The sequence below is a fragment of the Narcine bancroftii genome, chromosome 6 (genome assembly GCF_036971445.1).
Source record: "Narcine bancroftii isolate sNarBan1 chromosome 6, sNarBan1.hap1, whole genome shotgun sequence".
NCBI classification, from domain to species: domain Eukaryota; kingdom Metazoa; phylum Chordata; class Chondrichthyes; order Torpediniformes; family Narcinidae; genus Narcine; species Narcine bancroftii.
The window spans coordinates 184,735,297-184,754,950 of NC_091474.1; the positions used below are offsets into that span (position 1 = coordinate 184,735,297).

The 19,654-nt window shown below is 44.5% G+C and overlaps 1 protein-coding gene across 1 annotated transcript in view; it reads left to right on the top strand.

Moving 5' to 3' along the window:
* The window catches only part of hint3 (histidine triad nucleotide binding protein 3), a 27,894-nt gene continuing 8,240 nt past the window's right edge, over nucleotides 1-19,654 (top strand). The window contains exons 1-2 of the mRNA XM_069886948.1: nucleotides 1-334; nucleotides 2,170-2,287. Coding sequence (XP_069743049.1) covers nucleotides 47-334; nucleotides 2,170-2,287 — 406 coding nt within the window. The 5' untranslated portion in view covers nucleotides 1-46. The remainder of the gene's footprint in view (nucleotides 335-2,169; nucleotides 2,288-19,654) is intronic.

A 19,654-nucleotide genomic window follows, 5' to 3' on the forward strand; every position in this document is an offset into this window, starting at 1 on the left:
ATTGACGAGAACCGACGCACTCGGGCGCGCAGCTGATCGTGTTGTCATGGCGGCGGTTGCGGTTGTGGTTCCGGATGCTGCCGATGCCCTGGTTTCAGCCTCGGGGGAGTCCGAAGCGGCCGGCAGGGAATCGGTCAGCCCGATTTCTGCGCCCACCCTGATCGCCGCGGTGCCTCCAACCCCAGCCCCGACAGTGTCGGCCCCCTCCCCGCCGGGCCCCGCCGCCCACCCTGACCCCATTCCGGCCCTGGCCGAGTCGAGCAGCGGGGTCGATAAAAAATGCATCTTCTGTAAAATCGGGAATAAGGAGGAGCCAACGGATCTGCTGCACTGGGTGAGGCGGCAGAGCCTGTCCTGGGGTGGGAGGAGGTCAGCATCCACAAAGCAAGTGGATCTTGGTTCATGAGTGAAACAGGAAAGTCTGCAGTGAAAAGACCAAAAATGCTGGAGGAACTCAGCCGGTCTTTCAGCGTCCATAGGATACAAAGATATAGTGAAAGGCCTGAGGCTTTCTTCAAGGAATAAGTGGAATCGGTTCATGAACAACAAGTGGGAACAGCACAGCTTGGATCACGGCTCTGGCCCAATGGGCAGGGGGGAGAGACGAATGGAGCGAGAATGGGCTGGTTGATATACATGCTTTATCATGTAAATTATCAGTCAATAACCATTTTGACAAAGTCTAATTTCTGCATACTTGGAAATAAAATTGAACCCTTTTTAAAAGGAAACAGTACGTAAACACAAATTTGTACTTCACAAAGTTTTGCCTGAAATTGAGGAAAATTGAAAAAGGAAAGGAAAGCAAAGAGCAGTATCATAAAACCAGAAACAAATTTGAAACAAGAGAATGGTTCAGGGAAGATATACAACGTGGAGAGAGGAAGAGCTGCCCAAGATAATGTAGGATTGAGAGAAATAAGGAAGTTGGGTTTGCATTGTTCATAGTGGATTACAGAAGCACATGTGTTGAGAGGTTCATTCATACCCTGCCCAAGTTGTTGTGTAAATGAAAACTGACAGAATTAGGACCCAATCAAGCACTGAAACATAATGGAACAAAACTCAATAGAGAAGGTGTTCTTCATCTTTATCACTTAATTTGGTTTGGCAGCCCAAATAAACAATACGGCATAATGCCAGAGCTTGTGGAAGTTAAAACCAGCCAAACATTAATGTTGATTTTTTTGTGGTGAACACACACCCTGACAGCCAAAAATTATTATAAATTTGCAATCTTCTAGATGAGAGGAACTAATGTAGCTTGGAAAATATTGCATTAAGGCAGCCATTCTCAACCCTTTGTTTTTGGTTATGGCTCCCTTCCCTGTGAAACAGTCAAGTTTAGTTGGTTTCTTCTATATTTCTACTGACTACATACAAAGATTTCATGATTTCAGACTGAAGTGTGCCGTGGTCCCTGATGAGAATGGCTGTAATAAGGTACTAAAGGAAATGTGGAACTGAAATAAAGATACATAATTATACATTACCAATGAGCATGCGAGGAAAAGAGGAGAGAAAATTAAAAACTGCAAATGCTAGAAATTAAATTAAAAAAAAAATGCTTTAAACACTTAGCAGGTAAGGCAAGCATCTCTCGATATTAACATCTCTAGAAACTGTTAATATTTTAGGTCTAGGGCCCTGCATTAAACCAGGGAAGGATAGAATTGGTATGTGAAACATGTTTACATTTTTTTAATAGTCTCAACTGTGGGAGTTACTTGGGGTATGTGAAAGTGATCCATTGTATAAAATTTGAATTGGAGCACTTGAAACAGCAAACAGAATTGAATATTATTGTCACAGACATTCTGCTAATATGGAAAATAGCAACATTTTTATTGTTGGCTGGATGATGTAAAAATATGCAAACATCTAATTTTGTAATAATTTTGTAATCAGCTTTGTATTGCATCATCCAATAAGATCATTACATTTCAAAAACTAGATCTGCGATGTGATTTATATAGCATGATAGTTCTTTCAATCTTGTAAATGTAAGTGCATTTGGGAAATCAGAAGTACCTGTAATCTGATTTAAAGTCTGCCTACCAAGATCATGGCCTTGCTTTGTCTCAAATGGCATGAAATGTTTATTGTCAGATCATTATGATAACCTGGAGAGATGAGAATGTTTAAAACATTGCATTTTGTTTTGTTCAGGATGAACAATTTGCTTGTTTTAAGGACATTCGACCTGGTGCACCTCATCATTATCTTGTAGTGCCAAGAAAACACATAGGAAATTGCAAATCCCTGAAGAAGGAACACATACCAATTGGTGAGATTATTTTAACTTTGCTTTTATAAATTAGAGGCCTTATCATATCCAGCCTTTTATCCTTTTTCTGTTTAAAAAGTGCTTTTGAAAATTTTACAATTGCAAAAAGATGACTCTTATCTATTGATGACCAAAGATATAAACCAGAGATGAGGAACTATAATTTGAAGGCATGTTTACCATCTCAACATTTTTGAAACAAATACTTATCTTAGAAATTGAGGGCTACATAAAATTTCAGGTGCCAACAGGAGTGACAACATTGAGATGCAAATCGTAGTATAGGTGTTCCTACTAAAACAATTGTCAATACAGTAGTTCCCCCCATATCCGTGGGGGATATGTTTCAAGACCCCCAACGAATGCCTGAAACTGCGGATAGTGCCAAGCAATATACAAGGTATATGCTGCTTAATGTCCACAATTTCTGTGAAATTGGGTGTTATGCGATGTGTGAACAGCATATTTATATGTTTATCAAAGCTATATGGGATACTGTTAAGCTTGCAGCGAACCAGCCGGTGGTCAGTGTGGCATTCCGCGCTGGGCATGACCCTGGTGTGGAGCACATCTCGTTTGTCTCTTTCTCGCACCAGGACGTAGTCCAGGAGCTGCCAGTGTTTGGATTGGGGATGCATCCAGGTAGTCTTCAGGCTGTCCCTCTGCTGAAAAATGGTGCTTGTAATGACAAGCCGCTGTTCTGCGCAGAGCTCCAACAGGAGGCACCCGTTGTCGTTGCACTTGCTGACACCATGCTTGCCCAGGATTCCCTGAAACCCTCTGGGATCAGCTGAAGACTGCAAAGCCGTCCTGGCCAGAGAAGAAGCGAGCCTTCCGTCGTGCATGCAGCCATCTTCAGCGCAAATTCTGGGAGATCCAAAATGAGTGGTGGACTAGCCTCGCCAAACGAACCCAGCTCAGCGCGGACATTGGCGACTTCAGGGGTTTTTACAAGGCTCTAAAGGCTGTGTACGGCCCCTCACCCAAGTCCAAAGCCTGCTGCGCAGCTCAGACGGAAAAGTCCTCCTCAGCGACAAGATCTCCATCCTCAACTGATGGTCAGAACACTTCCAATCTCTTTTCAGTGCCAACTGCTTAGTCCAAGAATCCGCCCTGCTCCAGCTCCCTCAACAGCCCTTAAGGCTAGAGCTGGATGAGGTCCTCACCCGGGAAGAGACATATAAGGCAATTGAACAACTGAAAAGTGGCAAAACAGCAGGTATGAATGGAATCCCCCCCCCAGAGGTCTGGAAGGCTGGCGGCAAAACTCTGCATGCCAAACTACATGAGTTTTTCAAGCTCTGCTGGGACCAAGGAAAGCTGCCTCAGGACCTTTGTGATGCCATTATCATCACCCTGTACAAAAACAAAGGTGAGAAATCAGACTGCTCAAACTACAGGGGAATCACGCTGCTCTCCACTGCAGGCAAAATCTTCGCTAGGATTCTCCTAAATAGAATAATACCTAGTGTCGGCGAAAATGTTTTTCCAGAATCACAGTGCGGCTTTCGCGCATACAGAGGAACTACTGACATGGTCTTTGCCCTCAGACAGCTCCAAGAAAAATGCAGAGAACAAAACAAAGAACGCTACATCACCTTTGTTGACCTCACCAAAGCCTTCGACACCATGAGTAGGAAAGGGCTTTGGCAAATTCTAGAGCGCCTCGGATGCCCCCCAAAGTTCCTCAACATGGTTATCCAACTGCACGAAAACCAACAAGGTCGGGTCAGATACAGCAATGAGCTCTCTGAACCCTTCTCCATTAACAATGGCGTGAAGCAAGGCTGCGTTCTTGCACCAATGCTCTTTTCAATCTTCTTCAGCATGATGCTGAAACAAGCCATGAAAGACCTCAAAAATGAAGACGCTGTTTACATCCGGTACCGCACGGATGGCAGTCTCTTCAATCTGAGGCGCCTGCAAGCTCACACCAAGACACAAGAGCAACTTGTCCGTGAACTACTCTTTGCAGACGATGCCGCTTTAGTTGCCCATTCAGAGCCAGCTCTTCAGCGCTTGACGTCCTGTTTTGCGGAAACTGCCAAAATGTTTGGCCTGGAAGTCAGCCTGAAGAAAACTGAGGTCCTCCATCAGCCAGAAGAAAACTGAGGTCCTCCATCAGCCAGAAGAAAACTGAGGTCCTCCATCAGCCAGCTCCCCACCATGACTACCAGCACCCCCACATCTCCATCGGGCACACAAAACTCAAAACGGTCAACCAGTTTACCTATCTCTGCTGCACCATTTCATCGGATGCAAGGATCGACAACGAGATAGACAACAGACTCGCCAAGGCAAATAGCGCCTTTGGAAGACTACACAAAAGAGTCTGGAAAAACAACCAACTGAAAAACCTCACAAAGATTAGCGTATACAGAGCCGTTGTCATACCCACACTCCTGTTTGGCTCTGAATCATGGGTCCTCTACCGGCATCACCTATGGCTCCTAGAATGCTTCCACCAGTGTTGTCTTCGCTCCATCCTCAACATTAATTGGAGCGACTTCATCTCCAACATCGAAGTACTCGAGATAGCAGAGGCCGACAGCATTGAATCCATGCTGCTGAAGATCCAACTGCGCTGGGTAGGTCACGTCTCCAGAATGGATGACCATCGCCTTCCCAAGATCGTGTTATATGGCGAGATCTCCACTGGCCATCGAGACAGAGGTGCACCAAAGAAGAGGTACAAGGACGGCCTAAAGAAATCTCTTGGTGCCTGCCACATTGACCACCGCCAGTGGGCTGATCTCGCCTCAAACCGTGCATCTTGGCGCCTCACAGTTTGGCGGGCAGCAACCTCCTTTGAAGAAGACCGCAGAGCCCACCTCACTGACAAAAGGCAAAGGAGGAAAAACCCAACACCCAACCCCAACCAACCAATTTTCTCTTGCAACCGCTGCAACCATGTCTACCTGTCCCGAATCGGACTTGTCAGCCACAAACGAGCCTGCAGCTGATGTGGACATTACTCCTCCATAAATCTTCCATCGCGAAGCCAAGCCAAAGAAAGAGAAGATGGGATACTGTAGTGTACCTGTAAACTTTTTATTTGTATATAGTGTGGGGACCAACACGGTGCAGAGAGCAGTGCAGTGGGATCAGTGTGGGGACAGACACGGTGCTGTGGGGAGAGAGCAGGACAGTGGGATCAGAGTGGGGACAGACACGGGGCTGTGGGGAGAGAGCGGGACAGTGGGATCAGAATGGGGACAGACACGGGGCTGTGGGAAGAGCGTGGGGCAGTGGGATAGTTGGGACTGATACAGGACTTTGGGGATAGAGGGGAGCAGTCAGATCAGTTTCGGACCATGCTTGACTGTGTGTAACTGAAACCGCGGAAAGCATAAATGCAGATAACGGGACCACTGTTCTATAATATTCTTTCATATTTGACACAGCATCTGCCTTCTAGCGAGAATGAGGGAAGAAATACAGATGCAATTTAAGTTGTTTTCAATGCCACTTTCAATAATTTAAAATATGTGCACAACTATTTTAAGATTATCTTTCTTGCACAAGAGATAAAGGGACGTTAATGAATTGATTCATGTTTGCCTTAAGTATTCATATGTTTAGAACATTAATTTCATACTAATAACAATGAAAATAGTGAAAATTCTCATTGGGGTAGGTAGAATTTGAGACGAAAGAAATTGTTTTTAGAATATTTCAGGTCAATAAATTGTCATCAGAACTGTGTAAAGTTGATGATGGAACAGTGGATTTCCCTGGCTCTGGATGGATCAAAGATAATTAGCTATTGAAATGTCAGCATGGTTAGTTCTTTCATTAATGCTTTGCAAGCACAGAAGTCCTGAAGTAACTGACAGCTAGTATTATATCTGGCAATACGTTCTTTTAAACTTCAAATGTCTCTCAGATTAGTGATTGATTTGAGACTTGATTAATCTCAATTGGGTTTGTACAAAACATAAAATACATAAAACAAATTGTTTGCTTTGCTCCACTTGTAAGGCCTTTGATGTTTTTATTAAACTTTTTAGATAATTTTATCTTTAAATAATTTTTTTAAATTCTACTATAATGCGATAATACTAGAGGAAGGATGTAATAGTACAAGGAGAGTGCAGAGAAGATTTTTTAAAATATTTTTTTTCCCATATATATAGAAAAACATAACTTTATCTGTACAAAAAACATTCACACACCATCAGGGCTCACATTTATGCTGATCATTAAAAATTCTATATAGGGAAGTCACTTGGATTTATACTATAGTGTGGCAGATCGCGCCACTTAGTTCTCAAACCATTATTCGGAGGTTCAGGCTCTCACGAGAGCATGTGTTTGGCATGTGATGGGTTCGGAACAGGGACTGGCAGCATGAGGTTGGGTGGTTACTTTTCTTTCTCTGAGTCGGCAGGTCGGCTCTCATTTTTAACCATTGATAATGACATTTGAACTGACCTATTGAATAATTAAACTTGATGTTTGATCTAAATTGTTCAACAATTAAACTCAATGTTTGTACAAGCCACAAATGTCTACAGTGATGGGCGTGATGAGCCATACAGCCTCTTTTGGATTGCAAAATGCTGGAAGGAGACAATTCAGGTCTACAGAATGCAGTTTCACTCAAACTGCAAGTATGGTTTGAACAGGCTGAAGCCCAATTCCATACACCAGATAACTGCCAATGCCACAGAGTACTACTACCTGGTCAGTGTGCTGGACCAAGAAACTGCCGGGTGCATCATTGATTACCTTCGCCAACCACCAGCCGACAACAAGTATGAAGGGATCAACGCCCCTCAAGTATACATTCGGCCTCTCCCACCATGACAGGGCGGTAAAACTGCTGCACGTGGATGGCCTAGGCGACCGCACACCATCCATGCTCATGAACAAAATGCTTGCCATGATGTATGGCCTCAGGACCTGCCTCCTCTTCAGATTTTCCTCCAGCAAATGCCTGAGGGCATCCACCTGCTCTTGAATGATGATTTCACTGACCCCGACAGCTGGCAACCCATGCGGACATTCTATGGCAGGCCAAACAGCAGGGAGAAGCAACAATTAACTGGGTGGCAGCTGTGCCTCACCAGGTGATACAGATGGCCCCAACCTCCATGGAAAAGGGTGACAGCAACATCAGCCTTGAAAAGTGCCAATAAGGATAAGTGGTGCTACTACCACCAAAGATGTGGCTCCGCAGCCTGCCGATGCTGACCACTCTGTGCAGATCCAGAATATGCCTAGGCCGGCTGTCGGTAGTGGCAACGGCGGCCAGCCAAAAAGATCAACTCCTCTACATCTGCGATCATCATTCAGCATGGTGTAATCTCATTGACACAGGAGCGGAGGTCAGTGTGTTTCTCCTCCTTGGGCATTGACACTCGTTCCAGAAAGAAGGGGCCTCCCTGACCATCACCAACAGTAGTAGCATCAAGACATACGGTGTTTGCACGATCCTGCTTAACTTCAATTCCTGCCATTTCAAGTGGACCTTTACCATCATTGACGTCTCGCAACCACGGACATCCGACCCAACCTCCAGGACTTCCAGTACATTTTCCTTCATTGAGATTCCCACCACTTTTTAAAAAAAAGTCCTTTGTTGTTTCTTCTTTCATTGAATTCAATCCCATTTGGATCCAAGAAGTGGGAACTGTTTCCTTCAAAATGGAATGATAAAATTCTTGCTTGTGTAGCCGCATGCTACTTGAAACACACACACACACACACACACACACACACACACACACACACACACACACACACACACACACACAGGTAATGTAGTCAAGTTAAGCTCTGTGTTTTATTAGGGCTCAGGCCCGATTTTTATACTTGCACTGTTCCTACCGTGGGCCCCCCCCCCCTTGGTTGACGTCACAACATGTATAACAAAAGTGGGCTTCTCGTGCGTGGATACTTTCCTGCATAAAAATGCCCTTCTTCCCTGCGCTCTGTCTGTCTGTGGGCCGCGCAGCAAGGCTAGCGCCATTTTGGGGTTGCTGGCCTTTCAGCTGCTCTTGCCATTCACCTGCCAGTTCGCTTGTTGGGGCCAGTGCTGCTGTACAGGCTGCTGGCCTTTGGTTGTGCTCATTGCCTAGAGCACGGGCTCGATGGCTGCCACAGCAGGCTGCCACATGACCCCCACCAGAACCAGTGGTATTGTCCTTGGTGCTGGAGGCAAAGTCTCTATAGCCTTCGGTGGCCCGCCTCTTTGGTGTGATGCTGGTGTCTTGACTGGGCGCGCCAGGTCCAGGTGTGCCAGCTTCAGCCTGTCTGTGGTGAAGACCTCCATCTTGCCTCTGAACTCCAGTTCAAACGTGGCCCCATTGTTGTGGATGTCCCGTAATGGACCCTCGTATGGCCTCTGAAGTGATGGACGAATTGGAACCCTGCGAATGAAAACATAGTCGCATACTTCCATGCCTGGAAAGTGGAATTGGGGCCAGGTGGCCAACTCTTTCCCTTAACCTGCAGAGGAGCACTGTTAAGTCATCTTGCTGTCCGCCTGGGGATGGTACGAATTCTCCCAGAACCATCAGTGGAGCTCTGTAGACAAGTTAGGCCGAAGAGATGTTGAGGTCCTCCTTGCGTGCTCGTCTACCCAGTTGAGTCCTTGAGGTTTGGTCATGAGTGCGGTTTTGAGGTGCCTATGGAAACGCTGCACCAACCCATTGGATTGTGGGTGGTGAACTGTTATGTGATGCAGCTGGGCACCCCACAGGCTGGTGAGGTCAGACCAAAGACTGGAGGTGAACTGGGCTGTCGGATGAGATGTGGGATGGTAACCTGCACCGTGCCATCCAGGATGAGATGAGGGCCCTGGGCACGAGGTTGTGGATGTGTCTGCCAGTAGGACTGCTTCTGGCCACCTGGTGAAGCGGTTGACCATTGTGAACTGATAGCAGAAACCCTGGGGTACCGGCTAGGGTACCACATGGATATGGTCGAACCTTCGTTCTGTGGGCTCGAAGTGCTGAGGTGGGGTCTTGGTGTGCTGCTGTACCTTGGTTTCTTGGCACTATGTGCACACCTTCGCCCACCTGCTGACCTATTTCCACAATCCACGCCACACATATTTGCTGGCCACCAGCCAGACTGTGGTCCTGATGGATAAGTGGGCCAGTCTGTGGATGGAGTCGAAAACCTGACGTCGCCAAGCCACTAGGACAATGGGTCTGACCTGACCAGTGGCCACATCGCACAGGAGGATGATGCTAACCTGTGCCAACTATGTTGTCCTGGAGCTGCAGTCCCAATGTTGGGGCATCTCCTTGTCTTTCTGCTGCATCTTCGCCAGTGCCACAAAGTCCACTCCTTGATAGCGTGTGGATACTTTGCCTGGACAGTGCGTCGACCACCACGTTGTCCTTGCCAGAGATGTGGCTTACATCTGTGGTGTACTCTGAGATGTACGACAGGTGTCGTTGCTGGCGGATTGAACAGAGGACCGAGATCTTAGCCAAGGCGAAAATCAGGGGCTTGTGATCTGTGAAAGCTGTGAAGGACCTGCCCTCTAGGAAGTACTTGAAGTGGCAGGTGGCTAAGTACAGCACCAATCACTCACTGTTGAAAGCGCTGTACTTGTTCTGGAGGCCGCAGATGTTTGCTGAAGAAAGCCAGCAGCCGCCAACTTCCTTCGATCTACTGCTCCAGAACTCCACAGATTGCTGTTCCTGAGGCATTCACCATCAGGCCCGTTGGAGCATCTGACCAGGGATATGCCAGGAGAATGGTGTCCACCAGGGCTTCCTTGGCCTTCATGAAGGCTTCCACTGACTCCTCATCCCAGCTGATGTCCTTTGCCTTGCCTGCCATCTCTCTTTTTTTTTAAATTTTTTTATTTTTCACACCATAAATCACATTAGCCATGATATACACTTTTTCTTTTTCACACATATACAGTGACTTTTTCTCCCCCCCCCTCCCTCCTCCCAAGCCACCCCCCACCCCCCCCCTCTCATCCATTTTAGGTATACAATCTAGGTTGCATTAAACCAGTCAGACAATGTTGTCATTCAACAAAAATACACCAGAAATTCTACTGAGTCCATTCTTTTCTTTCCTTCTCCTTCCATCAACTTAGGTAATGTTTGTCCCCGGTAGGTTTTCGCTATTGTATTTAATGTAAGGCTCCCATACTTGTTCGAATATTTCAATATTATTTCTTAAACTATATGTTATTTTTTCTAATGGAATACATTTATTCATTTCTATATACCATTGTTGTATTTTCAAATTATCTTCCAATTTCCAGGTTGACATAATACATTTTTTTGCTACGGCTAGGGCTATCTTAACAAATCTTTTTTGTGCATCCTCCAAATCAATTCCAAATTCTTTGTTTTTTATGTTACTTAGGAGAAAGATCTCTGGATTCTTTGGTATATTGTTTTCTGTTATTTTATTTAATATCTGATTGAGATCATCCCAAAATTTTTCTACTCTCTCACATGTCCAGATTGCATGAATTGTTGTTCCCATTTCTTTTTTACATTGAAAACATCTATCAGATACTGTTGGGTCCCATTTATTTAACTTTTGCGGTGTAATGTATAGTCTGTGTAACCAATTATATTGTATCATACGTAGCCTCGTATTTATTGTATTTCTCATCGTTCCAGAACATAATTTCTCCCATGTTTCCTTTTTTATCTTTATATTTAAATCTTGTTCCCATTTTTGTTTAGTTTTACCATTTGTTTCCTCATTCTCCTTTTCTTGCAGTTTAATATACATATTTGTTATAAATCTTTTGATTAACATTGTATCTGTAATCACATATTCAAGGTTACTTCCCTCTGGTAAACTCAAATTGCTTCCTAATTTATCTTTCAAGTAGGATCTCAGTTGGTAATATGCCAGCGCTGTATCTCCAGTTATATTGTACTTATCTCTCATTTGTTAAAAGGATAAGAATCTACTTCCTGAAAAACAATTTTCTATTCTTTTAATCCCTTTTATTTCCCATTTCCTTGCCTGCCATCTCCGGGCGAACAAGGGCCGCATGATCTGGCAGCTGAGGGATGAACCTGAGATAGAAATTGATCATCACTACGAACTCTTGTAGTCCCTTTGTCGAGTTGGGTCTGGGGAACTTCCAGATGACCTCCACTTTACTGGGTAGTGGTGTGGCTTCTTCTCTGGTTTTCCTGTGGCCCAGGAAGTCGATGGCCTCCAATCCAAATTAGCATTTGGCTGGGTCATTTATCAGGCTGAACTCACTCAGTAGGGCATAGAGGTTGCTGAGGTATCCCATATGCTCCTGTTGGTTCCTGCTCGCCACCAGGATATCATCCAGGTACACGAAGGTGTCATCCAAGTCTCGGCCCACTGCACCCATGAGTCGCTGGAATTCGAAGAGGCTGAACGGGCTGAAGATGGCGGACTTGGGGATATCATCGGGGTGTACCAGGATCTGATGATATCCCTGCACGAGGTCCACCTTGGAGAAGATCACTGCCCTGTGCAGTTTAGCTTCAAAGTCCTGGATATGCGGCACGGGGTACTGATCCAGTGTTGTGGCCTCATTGAGCTGGCGGTAGTTGCCGCATAGTCTCCAGCCCCCAGTTGCTTGGCTACCATATGCAGGGAGAAGCTCATGGGCTGTCTGACCGCTGTACAAAGCCAAGCTTCTCCAGCTTCCTGAATTCCTCCTTCGCCAGCTGGAGCTTCTCCGGAGGAAGGAGTCTTGCCCTTGCGTGGAGTGGCGGGACCCGGGTCAGGATGTGATGCTGAACTCCACGTCGGAGCATCACCATGGTGAAGTGGGGGATGAGCACTGCAGGGAACTTGGCCAGGACCCTGGCATACTCATTTGATCTCTGTATGGAGACCAGGTGGAGCGCTGAGAGCCTGGCGTCTTTGAGGGGAATGTTTGAAAAGTCTTGGCGTGGATTAATCTCCTTCCCTTGAGGTTCACTAGCAGGCTGTGGGCACTCAGGAAGTCTGTTCCGAGGAGCGGCCAGCGTGAACACCCATGAGAAGAGGCTGTCTCCTAACTGCAGTTGAACCTTGTGGATACCGTAGGTCAGAATCGTACTGTTGTTGGCAGCCCTCAGTGTGGGGCCTGACTTCTGCTCCTGTGTCCATGAGGAAGCATCGTCTGGACTGGTGGTCTAAAACATACAGGAGGCTGTCTTGGTGGCCACCCGTCATGGCCATTAGTGACAGCTGGCCCCAGCATTTCCCTGAAACGTGAATGCCGGCCTGGATCGGTGGGCTCTGGCACCCCATCTTTGGTGTAAAAACGCCACTGGTTGTCTGGATCCCCTCCTCTGGGGTGCTGCTGTTCTCTCAGCGGCTCTGCATGGGTCTGGCTTCAGGGTTTCATGATGAGCCCCAAGGACACCAAGCACTCTCTCTTCTCTTTCGTCCACTCATGCTGTTACTTTCAGTGGGTTGCTGAAATCGACGTCAGCCAGGAGCAGTTGGATGTCCTCGGGCAGTTGCTCCAGGAATGCCTGCTCAAACATGATGCAGGGCTTGAGTTTACCCAGGAGGGCCAGCATCTTGTTCGTGAGGGTTGATGGGGGCCTGTCCTTAAGCCCATCCAGGTGGAGCAGACATGCCCCTCTCACGCTGTGAGAGCCCAAAGATCTTGATCAGGAAGTCCTTGAAGTGGGGGCTCCTGGATAAAGTTGGCCACCCGGCCTGCTGTGTTCTGGTCCAGGGCGCTCATCACGTGGTAGTACTGGGTGGATTCTGCTGTGATCTGCTGGATCGGGAACTATGCCTCAGCCTGGTCAAACCACACGCGTGGTCGATTTGTCCAGAAGGTCAGCAGCTTGAGAGTGACCGCGTTTACTGCTGCCTGTTATCTCTTCGCTGGGTTTAGATGCCGTCTAAACCATCAGGGTCACCAATTGTAGCCGCGCACTACTCAAAAGAAGACACACATGTAGTCAGGTTAAGCTCTGAGTTTTATTAGGGCTCAGGCCTGACTTTTATACTTGCACTGTACCCGCCTTGCCCCCCGCCCCCCTTGGCTGACATCACAGTATGCATAACAAAAGTGGATTTACTGCACGCGGTTTCTTTCCTGCATAACAATCCCCTTCTTCCCTGCGCGAAGTCCCGCTGATGCCTGCACAGCATTTTGGGGTTGCTGGCCTTTCAGCTGCCCTTGACATTCACCTGCTGGTTCACTTGTTGGGACCTGTGCTGCTGCGCGAGCTGCTGGCCTTTGGTTGGGCTCGTCCTCCACGGCAGCAGGCTACCACCCTTGTGCTGATTGTCCTCCCAATTTATAGTCCCATGTTAGCTTTTCCAATGAAATTCTCAGCTCTTTTTAATTCCATAGGAATTTCCTTATGTAATTATTCAATTACTTAAAAGAAATTTTTTGGTAGTGCAATAGGCAACAATTGAAAAAGATAATGTAATCTTGGCATCACCTTCATTTTAATACAATTTACTCTTCCCACTAGAATAAGCAGCAGGTCTCTCCATTTCTGTAAATCTTTCTCTTTTTTTCTAAAATAGGAGTGTAATTCAATTTATATAAGTTCTGTAAATTTTTGTTATTATTCCTAAATATTTGATTCCATCTATCTATCTTAAATCTACTACCTTTTTGATATCTTTCATTATCCAAAATTTTCAATGGCATTATCTCACTCTTGTTCGTATTTATTTTATAACCTGATATTCTTCCATATTTTTTCTAATATTGTTTGTAATTTTATCAAGGATTTAGCCAGGTCAGACATATATAATATCACATCATCAGCAAATAAGCTAATTTTATGTTCTTCCTATCCAACTTTGAAGCCATTGTTGTCTGGATCTCTCCTTATAATCTCTGTCAGTGGTTCAATAGCTTGGATAAAAAGTGCTGGACTCCCCTGTTTACTCAATCTACTCAAGGGAAAAACAGCTGACATCTGATTGTTAGTTATAATTTTGCTTGTGTTAATGATAAAGAGTTCTTATCCAGTTTATAATTTTTCTGCCTATACCAATTGTTATCAATGTTTTAAATAAGAAAGACCATTCTAATTGATTGAATGCTTTTTATGCATCAAGGGAGCTGGTTATACTTGGATTCAACTTTGATTTTGCCATATGTGTTATATTAAATAGTCTTCGTAAACTATTTGAAGAATGTCTTCCTTTCACAAATCTAACCTGATCTGTATGTATTTTGGTAGATAATGTCGCAGTCTATTAGGTAATGCCTTTGCCAACATTTTATAATCAGCATTAAGGAGTGATGTAAGTCTATATGATGAAGTTTTTAATGGGTCTCTACCTTTCTTCGGCAGCACTGTAATTATAGCAGTCGAGAAAGATTCCGGGAGGGTCTGGGTCTCCACTGCTTGGTCTAATACATCCATAATAAGAGGTATCAATAAAACTTTTAACTTGTCTGCAGAACTTGGGAGGAAACCCATCCTCCCCCAGAGATTTGTTAGCTTATAAAATACCCAAGGCTTTCTCGATTTCTTCTCTTGTGAAAGAGGCATCTAAATCAATTTATTCTCTATCTTCTCATTTTGGAAGTTCAACATTTGTTAAAAATTCATCCATTTCATTTTCATCTCCTAATAGTTCTGATTTATATAGTTTCATATATTATCTAAATTCTTTTTTTGATTATATGTTGCAATATGTGCCTCTGTTTTTATTGCATTTATCATTCTAGATGACTCCTCTGCCTTTAACAGCCAAGATAAAACTTATGTGCCCCTTCTCCTAATTCATAATATTTTTGTTTGGTTTTTAATATATTTTTTTCTGTTCTATACATTTGTAATGTGTTATATTTCAATTTTTCATTCTCTAACAGTCTATATTTTTCTTGTGACCTGTTCTCTGATATTCTTTATCCAATTTAATTATATTTTTCTCTAGACCATCCATTTCTGTAGCATATTCTCTCAAGATTTTTTGTATAAGAAATAATTTGTCCTCCTATATAAGCTTTAAGCATACCCCATGTTTAAAAAGCTATTATCAGAAGAAAAGTTAGTTTCACAGAATAGTTCTATCTGCCTTAATAAACTCACAAAAATTCTTTAGTGTGGCACTGAGATGCCATCTATTTCCATTACTTCAATATTTAAAGTTAGTGTGAATGATCTGATAAAAGACTTGCCAAATATTCCGTTATTATCATTCTACTTTTTAACTAGGCGGATATTAAAAATAAAACAATCCTTGTATGTGAATCATGTACCTTTGAGTAGAATGAATAGTCTCTTTCTATGGTGTTAAGCTGTCTCCATATATCAATCAAATTTAAATCTTTCATAAATGATAATGTTGTTTTTGCAGTTTCTGCCCCTGTTACTGTTCTGGTTGATTTATCCAGTATTGGAACTAGACAGAAATTGAAGTCTCCTCTGACCAGTATATTTTGTCTTCCCTCTGCTGTTTTTAAAAAGATATCAATCATAAAGGCTTCATCATCATAATTTGGTACATAGATGTTCATAAATGTCCATGATTCTGCATAAATTTTACTGTGTCATTACAAATCTTCTGGCTTGGTCAGTCAGTGTCTCTTCTATTATTATTGGTATATTTTTGTTCCGCTACTGCTCTTGCTTTTGAGCCAAATGTAGACGATATTACTTGTCCCAACCATCCTTATTTTAATTTTGCATGTTCTGATTTGGTAAGATGCGTTTTTTGTAGAAAGACAATATCTACCTTCAATTTTTTTTAGGTATGCCAAGATTTGCCTCCTTTTCACCATTCTGTTTATCCCATTAACATTAAGACTAATACACTTTAAAGTTCTATCCATATTGATTTTTTAAACAAATATTGTTTAATTTGTTTGTTTAAATAATACAGTAATTTTCCCTTTTAAAAAATGCACGCAACATCCCTGCCCTGATGATGAACAGGAAACCCCAAAATCCCACAATTAAAAAGCCCACAAGATCTGTCTCTCGAAGAACCCTTCCCTTTAGTGCCATCTTTTATAGATACTTCTCTCCCCTTAGAACGGAGTCTCCATCTTGCTACTACATTTCCAAAATGTTATCTCTTTTCTGAGCTCTCCTTGATATTTCAATAAAATTTATTTTTCAGTAATAAATACAAGACGGCTTTTAAAAATATAACTTTTACTTAGTCCTATTGTAATAATTCTTCAGTCTTCCTCTTTGGTAACCTTAGCCTTTTGATAAACCTCACAGGAAGTTTTCCACCTCATTCTTAGTCTTGAAAAATTGTCGATTGCCTCCTGCTACTTTCTCTGCTGCATGGAATTCTAGGAGGGCAGGGCCGCCATCATTTTTTTCCACGGTATTTATAAATTGTACATGATACTGCTACCAACTTTACCTTGCTATATAAATTGAGCGCTACCAACTTTCCCGCCCTGTTTAAAAATTGTCGGCTATTGCTATTTATTGCTAGCACTTTCCCATGGTCCCTTATAAAGGTTTATATAGGTTGATACAAGAACAACAGGGGCTGAAGGGCTCATACAGTGCTGTACCTAAAGCTTCTTTGGCTTGGCTTCGCGGACGAAGATTTATGGAGGGGGTAAAAAGTCCACGTCAGCTGCAGGCTCGTTTGTGGCTGACAAGTCCGATGCGGGACAGGCAGACACGATTGCAGCGGTTGCAAGGGAAAATTTGTTGGTTGGGGTTGGGTGTTGGGTTTTTCCTCCTTTGCCTTTTGTCAGTGAGGTGGGCTCTGCGGTCTTCTTCAAAGGAGGTTGCTGCCCGCCAAACTGTGAGGCGCCAAGATGCACGGTTTGAGGCGTTATCAGCCCACTGGCGGTGGTCAATGTGGCAGGCACCAAGAGATTTCTTTAGGCAGTCCTTGTACCTTTTCTTTGGTGCACCTCTGTCACGGTGGCCAGTGGAGAGCTCGCCATATAACACGATCTTGGGAAGGCGATGGTCCTCCATTCTGGAGACGTGACCCATCCAGCGCAGCTGGATCTTCAGCAGCGTGGACTCGATGCTGTCGACCTCTGCCATCTCGAGTACTTCGACGTTAGGGGTGTAAGCGCTCCAATGGATGTTGAGGATGGAGCGGAGACAACGCTGGTGGAAGCGTTCTAGGAGCCGTAGGTGGTGCCGGTAGAGGACCCATGATTCGGAGCCGAACAGGAGTGTGGGTATGACAATGGCTCTGTATACGCTTATCTTTGTGAGGTTTTTCAGTTGGTTGTTTTTCCAGACTCTTTTGTGTAGTCTTCCAAAGGCGCTATTTGCCTTGGCGAGTCTGTTGTCTATCTCATTGTCGATCCTTGCATCTGATGAAATGGTGCAGCCGAGATAGGTAAACTGGTTGACCGTTTTGAGTTTTGTGTGCCCGATGGAGATGTGGGGGGGCTGGTAGTCATGGTGGGGAGCTGGCTGATGGAGGACCTCAGTTTTCTTCAGGCTGACTTCCAGGCCAAACATTTTGGCAGTTTCCGCAAAGCAGGACGTCAAGCGCTGAAGAGCTGGCTCTGAATGGGCAACTAAAGCGGCATCATCTGCAAAGAGTAGTTCACGGACAAGTTTCTCTTGTGTCTTGGTGTGAGCTTGCAGGCGCCTCAGATTGAAGAGACTGCCATCCGTGCGGTACCGGATGTAAACAGCGTCTTCATTGTTGGGGTCTTTCATGGCTTGGTTCAGCATCATGCTGAAGAAGATTGAAAAGAGGGTTGGTGCGAGAACACAGCCTTGCTTCACGCCATTGTTAATGGAGAAGGGTTCAGAGAGCTCATTGCTGTATCTGACCCGACCTTGTTGGTTTTCGTGCAGTTGGATAATCATGTTGAGGAACTTTGGGGGACATCCGATGCGCTCTAGTATTTGCCAAAGCCCTTTCCTGCTCACGGTGTCGAAGGCTTTGGTGAGGTCAACAAAGGTGATGTAGAGTCCTTTGTTTTGTTCTCTGCACTTTTCTTGGAGCTGTCTGAGGGCAAAGACCATGTCAGTGGTTCCTCTGTTTGCGCGAAAGCCGCACTGTGATTCTGGGAGAATATTCTCGGCGACACTAGGTATTATTCTATTTAGTAGAATCCTAGCGAAGAGCAACGTGATTCCCCTGTAGTTTGAGCAGCAACCGCTCAGTCCAAGATTCCGCCCTGCTCCAGCTCCCTCAGCAGCCCCTAAGGCTAGAGCTGGATGAGGTTCCCACCCTGGATGAGACATATAAGGCAATCGAACAACTGAAAAGTGGCAAAGCAGCAGGTATGGATGGAATCCCCTCAGAAGTCTGGAAGGCTGGCGGCAAAACTCTGCATGCCAAACTGCATGAGTTTTTCAAGCTTTGTTGGGACCAAGGTAAACTGCCTCAGGATCTTCGTGATGCCACCATCATCACCCTGTACAAAAACAAAGGCGAGAAATCAGACCTAAAGCTTAATTATGTTATAATTAGGCATGATTAATTTTGTTCAAATATAAGGATTTAGGGCAGGTCTAGCATCACTCGATGCATCATAACATCACCAGTAGAAGGTAGAACAGTCCTAACCCCAGGGATGGCTCCTTACAAGTATGAAAGCTTTCAGTGTTCTAGTTAGGAGTGGTCAAGTGTGAAAAGCCAAAACCCCATTCCTATCTCAGAACACTGAATGGCCAATTTAGTATGATGCAAGTATGAAAGGGGCTTAAGTTATTTGCATGGCCACGCCCCGAGTGCAGAGAAGATTAACCAGGATATTGTTTGTAATGGAGCATTTCAGTTCCAGGGAGAGACAGGAGGATAGGAGGTTAAGAGGAGATATGAATGAGGGATAGAAAATGATGAGGGATGTAGATATGGTATACTGCAGGAAATTTTACCCCATATCAGAGATAGATAAAACTAGAGGATATAGATTTAGACCATTATGTCAACCTTCAATAGGAGTGCTATCGAGAGCGTCCTAGCTGTCTGCACCACAGTGCAATATGGTTGCTGCAGAGAAATGAATAAATGGAGGTCAATTCACAGGACCAGAGTGGATCACTGGAGTCTCCTTCCACCATCCCTTCCCCCCACCCACATCGACATGATCTACTGGGATTGTTGACTGAAGAAGGTGCACAAAATCATTTGAGGACCCCTTCCACCCTTCACACAGCATCTTTCAACTGCTTCCATTGGGAAGCAGATACAGGAGTATCAGCCAGCACCACCTGGCTGAGGAACCACTTGTTCCCACGGGCAGTGAGAGAGCTGAACAACCAAAGGAACTGCTCACACTAACCATTTGAGACTTTTCATATGTACAAAACTATGTTTATTTGTATAGATGCAGTACTTATCCTCCATATGTATTGTTTGTATGTGTGTTATTTCTAGTTGTGTGTTTGCATGTTTTGCACGGAAGACCAGAGAATGCAGTTTCAATGGGTTGTACATGTATAATCAGATGACAATAAACTTGACTTCTCTTGAAGTGATGACCAAGATTGGATTAATATAAGTAGGTATCTA